The sequence below is a fragment of the Tripterygium wilfordii genome, chromosome 19 (genome assembly GCF_013401445.1).
Source record: "Tripterygium wilfordii isolate XIE 37 chromosome 19, ASM1340144v1, whole genome shotgun sequence".
NCBI classification, from domain to species: Eukaryota; Viridiplantae; Streptophyta; class Magnoliopsida; order Celastrales; family Celastraceae; genus Tripterygium; species Tripterygium wilfordii.
This window is the reverse complement of record NC_052250.1, coordinates 9,527,438-9,537,501: the sequence shown is the minus strand read 5'-3', so window position 1 is coordinate 9,537,501 and position 10,064 is coordinate 9,527,438. Positions and strand designations below refer to the sequence as shown.

Sequence of the window (10,064 nt, the reverse complement as noted above, 5' to 3'; positions counted from 1 at the left end):
GAGTATTTTGCTAGCAAGAAGTTGTATTATGACAAGATGACTATGGAGCTTGATGCTGTAAACACTTATGATCAATGTGTGAAGGCTTTGGGTGAGCTGCATATCCATGAGTCTTATGCAGATATATACTACTTTGCTGTTGAGTTGTTTGCTTCTCGTGTCCACAGGAATTTATTTCTAGCTCTTCCACATGAATCGCGTTTTGGATACATTGAGAGGCTTTACAACAAGAATGGTGGATTTGCTCCAAATGGCTAGTGTGTTAAAAGTCCTATTAATTTGTGTACTATTTTTCTTTTAAATTGAACCTATATGCATTAGTAGTTGTAGTGATTATCTGAACCTATTTATCATTAGGTGTACTCTAAGTTATGTGAACTTTGTTTTCTTATCCAGTGATATGTTTAATTTGATTTTTCACTTTGTTTATTAGCTCAACATTGATTGATTGAACCTTTTCTTTATTTTTGAATGCTTCACAGATATGGAATACCATAGTGACAGTAGTGATGATATGATTGACACATTGCAGCTTCAATTCCTTGCGGTAGCAATGCATTATGAGATGGGAACAAGTTCCACAAACAATTATTCTGGTAGAGGTAGTGTTCCATGTCGGACTTGTAAGTTGACAGGATATGCTTGGGTGGTTGATGTCTTAAATGGTAACCCAGTTTGATGTCAAGAGTCCTTTAGAATGTCTGTCAATGTTTTTAAGAGATTATTCAGGGTACTTAGGGATGATTATGGACTAGAATGCTCCAATAAAGTTGGGATTATTGAGATGGTTGCAATGGTTGTCTTCATACTCGGACATGCACAGTCAAACCGTGATATTGGGGAGCGTTTTCAACACTCTGGAGAGACCATTAGTCGCCTATTTCATAAGGTGTTGCAATCAGTTATGAAGATGTTCAGGGAGATAATTAAACCAAGAGGAGATCAGTTGAATGAAACACCGACTTACATTAGGGAGCATCCAAAAGTATGTTATCGCATATGTTTCAAGGACTGAATTGGGGCACTAGATGGGACACATATTCTGACTGTTATCACTCTCGAGAAGAGACAAAGGTATACTGGGCAAAAAGGAGTCCCAACACAGAATGTGTTGGCAGTGTGCGACTTTGACATGTTGTATACCTATGTTTCAGCTGGGTGGGAGGGATCCGCACATGATAGTTGGATTTTGGAACATTCCTTGCGTCAAGAGATTCTAAAGTTTACAAAACCACCTCCAGGTATTAATATAAGTGTACTGTTTATTGGTTGTTATTATAATCTTATCAAAAAATTAATTACGAGTTCTATCCATTTTAATCGTAGGTAAGTATTATTTGGTGGACGCCGGATATGCAAACAAGACGGGTTTTTTAGCAGCATACAAAGGTGAAAGGTACCATGTTCCTGTATTCCATAATAGGGCCCCTGCAGCTGGACATCGTGAGGTTTTCAACAAGGCACATGCCAAGCTTAGAAATGTCATTGAACGGACATTTGGAGTTACCAAGAAGCAGTGGCGGATTTTGGGATCCGTGACTTCATTTGATACCAAGATACAGGCAAAGATTGTGATAGCGTGCGTGACCCTTCACAATTTTATTAAACTCAATGCTGACCTTGATTCTAATTTTAATGAACTTGAATCAACGCCTGTGGTCGAAGATGCTATTATGCCCGATGTTGTCATAGAAGATGTGGTAGAGGATGAAGATGACAATTTACTCATGACGACGCCAACATGGCACAGTTCCAGGACATGGTTGCACAACAACTCATGACTATATGATGCATATTTATTTTCATTTATCAAAAATGTATGAACTTATTTGAATTTCTTCCATATTTTGGTAATATGAAAAATTATGGAACTCTTCTATTTAATTATTTATAAATAGTTAAATTAATTATATTTGTTTTATAAATTAATTGTTATATTTTTTGTTAGTTATATGCATATGTTATCATTAAAATGCCTAATACCCCTGCATGTCATTTGCCTCAGAATATTACCCAGCATATATGTTACCAGCAAAAGTTGAACCTAACAGCACAAACCATTTAAGCAACATATCTGCTATCAATATTGTTCAACATATCTGCTACCACTATATCTGCTACTATATACGCTACTGACAAAATTGTCTGCCAAACGGACCCTTTATATACATTTATTTCAAGGAAAATTGAATGGTCATTTATCACCTTCGCATTGGAACATTCACAAGCAAAGTGATCTAGCTTGTTGCATTTAAAACAAGTTGTTTGGGCCTTATTGTTCTTCATTCCACCATGCCATCCACGTTTGCGTTGCGTGTTTTAAGGATTTAATGCGTTGTTCTTGCCTTTTTGTCATTTCACCTTACCATTATTATTGCCAAAACCCAAAACTTCGCATTTAGAAATCTGAGTCATATTAGCCTCAAAAATATTTTTTCAACTTAGAAGATGAATTTCTTCTAGCTAGACATAATCAAAAGTCTTGATGTTTTCACAGTCGGTAAGGTTTACCCTCATTTATTCTTATGAAGGTGGCAAGGGTCGAATGAAGCCTGCAATTGTCGTTTATCCGATAACTCATGCCCAGCTCCCCTCAGCTTACTAATTATATTAGCATTCATGGTTAGGTGCTGCACCATCATAGTATGTGCGCACTTCACAAACCGTTCAAAGTTAAAGGTCAACTAGAGCAATTGGGTTGTAAAAGTACCCCCCTAAGTTGCAGCTTCACTGTGTCCCACAATACACGAGTCAATTTTTGCTTCTCAAGACGAAGCATCAAATCATTTCGTATACTGCTCAGCTTCAATATGCGAGCTATGCGATCTTTGTGTTTCAATGTCTGATACAATTCCATATCATGCATATTGTCATGCCCTTCTCTCCTATGGTATACCAAAGTGTACCTACACCCACAAGAACGTGACCGGCAGGGGACCCCATCCCTCGTACCAACCCTTAATCCAATATATAAATCTAATAAAACATATAAAGTGATACAACTCTTGAAACATGATGTGGAAACAATCCCTTCAAAATATCATATATATACACCCATCGAAACCATCGGAGTATCTATACAACAGTGGAAATAAGAAAACATATCTACCCGAGTTCATACTGAGTAAATAGGTAATATATACAAAATACAATACCCAAAGTCCCCACGCCCGGCTAAAAAGTCAACTCGAGGCTACACACTAGCTCATGTGTCTCGTCGCTGACAATCGTCACCTACATCCAACTCCCCTGAAAGGGAAATAAGAATAGGGGTGAGCCATAAAGCTCAGTAGGACATAGAAAGGGAACATCGATATCCAGAAATAAGAAATCAAGAAATATGATGCAGAATACGAAGTACGGTAAATATATAACCATCAGTAATCCAACCAAGTAACACGATAGCCGATAAGGCTATACATCACCGTGACCACAAACATTAGTCTCTGATAATCCATAATCCATAATCAATAATCTATAATCCACCCCTGGACCCACCCTAGGGTGTCTCCTAGTCCAGGTCCACACCGAAACTGGATGAGGATCGGATATCATGATAGCATAGCCTATACAAGAGAGCGTCCCCTGTGATGCACCTCACCCCAGACGGTCTACAGGTACGTACCCGATCTAATGTATAATCCATCATAATCTAGTATATTGGGCTCCTATATGGGCCCCACAGTCTACATCAACCACCTTCAATCACCTCACTTCTAAAAACATACTAACAATAATAATCAACAGAGAATACGTATAAAACATATAAACATGTCGCATTTCTACCCCCAAAAACCAACAAAACCATAATATAGTAATAATTCATGAAACCGGAACCCTAGAACCACACGTGAGAGACATGGAAACCCCTACCTGGAAATCAAGATGCAAATATCAAGCACTCGTCCCTGACTAACCCTTGACTCCGAAAGTCAACCCGCTCCGAACCTCAGCCGAGATCATCGTCTACATCGAAAAACACGATATACGAAAATACATTTAAAATACATTAGGTCAACTATGGTCAACGGTCAAAGTCAACGGTCAATAGTGGTAAACTGGGTCAACTAGGGTCAAACAGTGTCAAACCGGGTTAAACTGAGTCAAATGGATCAAATCGGGTTAAACAGGGTCAAACCAAATCAAATGGGTCAAACCGATTTAAACCGGGTCAAATCGAGTCAAATCGGGTCAACTCTGCTAGACTCGGCCCAAACCCAACCAACATCACCGTCGACGATCCGACCACCCAAACCTACCAAATCTTACATCAAATTGAAGAACTCAATGAGATGAACTCATAAGTACCTGAAACAAACCAAACTGTCGTTGGATTCGGCCGGATCGACCAAAGGAAGTTCACGGTGGCCTAAACTTCAATCCCCGATTTCTCTCAAACTGGAGCTCTGTTCAACTTGATTCAAGTTGGGTTATGCTCGTCTCGTCCATACACTCCTTTTGGTACCAAGCTCGACCGTCATCATCGTCGGAAAAGAGAGATCACCATTGAACCCGTGTAAGAGAGAGAAATAGGAGAGAGAGAGAGAATCCCGTGTGAGAGAGGGTGTTTTTGCAAATTTTTTTTATTTTTCTTTTATACAATATTTTACTTTCAAAAACACCCATCTTTCAAAAGCACCTCTTAATAAAATGTTCCAATTAACTTCAAAAATTCATAATATATCCAATTTAAATCCGATTTGAGTAATTCTTGCGCCAAAAATTTTCTTTTTAAATCCCCCATTTATTAAAAGTATTTTCATATTTTCATCTTAATTTACTTTTTATTCTCCTCAAATCCCGACTCACGATCATCGAGGTTCACTCCACATCGATCAACGCGTCAAAATACTATAAACAGTGTATAATCGGTTAGGATATTAAACATATGCTGATTAGTGGTTCCATGTTCAGGTTCAACCATTGGTTGTGTTACAGTTTTCAGTATTTCTTGCTCGTCAAGCAAGTGCTTGATTTTACAATACAAACTATTGTAATTTGTATAAGTCAGCTTTTTAGATAAGTCATCTAGTAAGAGATCATAATTCACGTTCAAAGTCTGTACAACATATAACACATGTTATTGCCTCATATTTCAAATTAAACGTCCTCATAGTCTAACGTATGCCATAAAAACAATATATATGCATGCATACAATCAATTCTTATTAGCATACTCCAACCATATTAGTTTAATTTAAATAGAGCAATAAAAGAATATTATAAGTAAACGAACTTGTTAATATAATAGTCAACCCAAAAATTATTATATCAAACAGAAAGTCTAAGCATTGAATTAAATGATTAAAATTAAAATTGCTCTTACAAATAAATAATTAGATGTGCCTCATTATAATTAATATCAACAAAGGATAATAAAATCCTTTGGATCACTAATGGGCTCATTATTAGAGATTGGAACATATCTTTCCGACTCTCATGGCCCAAAAATAATAATGATAATAATATGCGTCATCATGTAATTTAAAGCAATTCACAAAATTAATCATAAATCACTTTCTAATTTGATATATACTAAAATTCAATGTACTTTTCATGCTTTGTAAAAGATCAAATCAACTAGGGAGCATATAAGACTCAACCTACTTCAACCCCAAGTTCAAAACAGTGTTTAAAACACTTTTGTACAATCTGGTATTTAGAAAAAAAATTGTTAGTATTTTTTTAAACACAAAATCACACTAATTAATTTTCATGATAAAACAACAAATTTAGTTTGTAAAATACGGAAACAATAACAAGGTCATTCCTAGGAAAGAGGGGGCCTTCCGTTAATACGGCGTGCAATTATGTAACACCTTTCCTTAGACAGAAAATCCTAGACATTGCCGGTAATGTTTATCATATTTTATCAAAAACTAAGCACGCCATGTGTATCCAAAAAGGGATCAAAGTATAATCTGCCGTACTCCAAAAATTGCCCGCTTCCAGACCTGGATCTGAATTTTTTTTTCTTGAAAAAATAACAGATTTGAAATAAAACTTCAAAAAAATTATAACTAATTATACAGAGATCCAAAATTAGCATACTATATGTCGTCGAAAAGCTAATAAAATTATCTTTCTACACATACCAATATCAATATCTAATTCGACCTACATGATTTTATAAAAATTTTACAAGTTTCAGGTACAAAGAACTTGGGTTTGCAATATATCTTTCTACATAGCTTCTTATTATATAAAATTTATACATTGATCACATAACATGTCAAAGTATTTACAGTAAAAATTTTATACAATTTAAACAACGTTTGATATTTATAACACAATTTTAGAGAAACATGCATATTTAAACACGATTTTTCTAAATAAAAAATCAAAAAATAAATCCTAGCATGCTTTTCTCTAAACAAACATCAATATTGAAAAGTACTGTAGAAAAACCTGGTTAGGCTCAACCTTATGCCCCAATACCGATGTAGAAAAATAAAGAAAGCCGAATAACCAGAGATCCACCGATGGAATTGATTTTCTTGTATAACAAGATCGCCCAGGTCTCGGACATGGTACTAGACTGTATCCGAAATATCCACAGCACAAATGTAATACCCCGAACTTCTTTTTCTTTTAGAAACTAGGTAGGGCCAATGTGTGTTGAGTATATATATAAAACCATTAGAAATAAATACCGAGTGAGTTGGGAGTATACAAGTGGTTTAAAAACTAGGAAATTGGGTTACAGGTGTGACTGTCCGGACAACCAAAGTAAAATGGTGCAGACCTGCCAAATAGATAGAGGTGTCCAGACAGCCCTCCAAGGTGTCCTGACATTTCTTTAAAAAAATAGCTGAGGATGGTTTTAAAAACACTTATTTCGTGATTTCTCTTAAAATGCCCGACCTAAACAAACCCTAAACCCCATTTTGTCTCAAATTTCCTCCTTTCCATCAATCTAAGATCATCAACCAAGGTATGATTGTCCTCTTTCAAGTTGTTTCAAGTTGGATTCATGACTGCTCTCTCTAGCTTACATATTCTTAAATTCCTCTCTTTGTTATAATCTTTCAGGGTTTGAACCCAAACTCAAATTCATGAGTTCCTACATCATTTGAGGCCTAAAGGAAGTTTGAATCCCTTCCTTTTACTTGTCTCTACAACCTTGGTAAGCTTTTCTTAAACCTAAAAGCTAATATCTAGAGATTGGGTGATTTAGATTCGAGGGTTTTATGGGTTTTGTAGATTTGGGGAAAAAATTTTAAATTAGATGAAATTAGTGATTTAATACGTTGATTTAAACTTGTTAATGGTTGTATTTCTAGATTCTATTGTTGATTCGAGTTGCAAGCTTGAGTAGGTGACGTTCAAGAACTTGGAAAGTTTTGGGTAAGAGAAGGTAATGGTTTCTTGATTTATTGGGCTAATTTGTGTTAGATTTATGAAATTGAAGTTGTTGTACATTGATTGGAGGATGGGCTTACCAAATAATAGGTTGATTGAGGCGGAAGAATTCAAGGTTGAGTATTGATTTACATAACTAGTTTTTGAAGTGCGAGGTAGTGAAATTCCACCCTTTGCTACTCTCTTTGAATATGTCTTCGTATTAAGAACGTTTATTTTTTCTCATTGTTCATTATGATTTGTTCTCGCCTTAATTGCACCTAAGAGAGAGCAACTCCATTTTGTGATTTCTTCATTGTATGATTTAAGTTATATTGCATACCCTACTTGTTTAATGTTTCATTGAGCATGAATTATTCTTGAACATGCATCATGTAGTATATATATATGTAGGTTGTATGTATATCCTATTGCATCACCATGTTGAACACGCATTATAGTTGCATGGTAGATGTTGGGTATGGACCCGTATATCTCCTACGTTTGATTGATCTGAGATGTGGAATGCCGGTGGGCCGTTTAGGGTTCCTATGAGTACGGGAATGCCAGTGGTCCGAGTCAGGATTCCATATGTGCTCGAAGCACCATGCGATGATGCCGTTGGGCTGTTCAGGGTCCTGATATGTATAGGGATGTCAGTTAGCCAAGTTAGGATATTGTATGGTGTGGTTATCTACTTGTGTTTGGTGTACATGATGTTAGCTATCATATTATTGCATTTGTGCCTTTCTTTATTATTTCAGTCTTATATTATTCACTTACTCTTTATTATTCCCTACTGGGCCTTTCGCTCACCCTTTTCTTTCCTTATTCCTTCCTCGCAGATGAGTCTAGTTCTGGTACCAGGGTTGTGGATCAGGAGGATCTTGTGTGACTTGGATAGACCCCTGGAAAGTAATAGGACTAGATGGTTCTAAAATTTGATTATGTTATTATTATTTTCTCATACCTATTTTCTTGGTTGAGACATGTTGTGTGATACCCCAATTCGATGGTGGGATGGACGATTGGGAGGGTACTCCGTGTGATCGGGACTCTCGAATCGGGTTCGTGTACTTTGTGTCCTGACGATTGCTTATGTTTGCATTGGTTGTGGATTACATATGTTATTGTGTGTGGAGAATTTATGTGTGATTGTTAGGAGGCCTGAGGCCCTGCTTAGATTTGAGAATTATTGATAATATCATTTGTTAGGTGGTCTGAGGCCCTGCTTAGACTTGAGCATTTATCTGTGATATGAATTGTTAGATGACCTGAGGCCCTGCCGAGGTTGTGAATATATTTGTGAAATTGCTGTGCATTTATTCCAGGTTGGCATCTTCAGTATTATGGGGAGGTGTTGTCGAAATTTTTGGTGATGTAATGATTGAATTATTTTGTGATTTGATTTATATGGTACCGAAAGTAACGCATTCCAGGTCAGGGCGTTATATTTTGGTGTCGGAGTGAGGTTTTGAAATATAGGATCTGTGTATGGGTCCAAGGAAGTATGTATAGTATATTAGTGAGTCTCTAGGCCATGTCACGACCTCCACTGATTCGGTATGTATTCTTTCTTTATAAACTCTTGTTTGAGTTGGTCATTGAATTGCATTATTTGTGGTGATGCAGATGGATACTCGTAGTACGACTCGATCTTCTCATACTGCGGAGGCCCCTAGTGTCGAGGGCAGGCGACGGAGACTGAGAGGCCGAGTTAAGAGCCGAGATGGTAGGACGACACGTACTACTAGGCATACTTTCAGTACACAGGAGTTGGTACCTGATTCTGATACAGGGACAGAGAGGAGGGGATTGTGCAAGATGAGCCACATACGAGGAGTGGTCAGCAAGCGAGGACCATAGTTGTTCCACCAGGACAGGTGCAAGAGACCCCAGGAGTGCAGGTGACCCTTCGTACTATTGAGGAGCCACCAACATCTATAAGGGACATTGTGGAGATAGTGAGGTCACTAGCTCAGGTGGTAGAGACTCAGATGGTTAGGGCACCAGTGGACTGTAGTGAGGGGCAGATTTCAGGAGCTGATATTAAGGATAGAGCTGTACCGAGGCAGGGACAAGAGTTATATGAGATGGAGCAGCTACGTAAGACAAATCCCCAGAGTTTTCTAGAGATGAGGATGGTTTTGAGGCTGGGGAGTGGTTGCGCCAGATGAGCAGGCGATTGGATACCTTGGCCATACCGAACAATAGGAGGATGATGCTGGTCTCATATTATTTGAGGGGGATAGCTTTCGAGTGGTGGGATTCCGTGGATCAAAGGAAGAATGATTTGACTTGGGTGTCCTTTGAGTTACTATTCATGCAACGGTTCATGCCATGGTCTTTCCAGCGGATAAGGCCAAACAGTATATTGATTTGGTGCAGACACCTGAGATGACAGTGTCACAGTATACCAAGAAGTATGAAGAGTTGTACAAGTACGGGAAGAAGTATGCTCCGGATGATGAAAGCAAAGCTGAGAAATACCGAGACGGTCTACTTTCGAGCATCTATAGGATTGTGATTGCTTCTAGGGTGAGGACTTATGACGAGACGATGGATATGGCACTAGAGTTAGAGCAAGGAGAGCGTAACTCCTGCTAGTATTGGGATGTGTAGAAAGGTTGTAAAGCTTCAGCAATTAGTGGTAATGGAGGAGGTAGCCAGAAGAAACCAAAGACTGAGTTTCAGGGCTTAAGGGGCCAGAAGGTTGATCAACT

The 10,064-nt window shown here is 37.8% G+C and overlaps 1 protein-coding gene across 1 annotated transcript; it reads left to right on the top strand.

Annotated features, from left to right (window-relative positions):
* The first annotated feature begins 697 nt into the window (after positions 1–697).
* On the top strand, positions 698–1,781 carry LOC119985530. Its single transcript, XM_038829821.1, has 3 exons — positions 698–985; positions 1,067–1,241; positions 1,327–1,781. Exons 1-3 carry the CDS (start codon positions 698–700, stop codon positions 1,779–1,781), a joined length of 918 nt encoding a protein of 305 aa, XP_038685749.1.
* Positions 1,782–10,064: the final 8,283 nt, after the last annotated feature.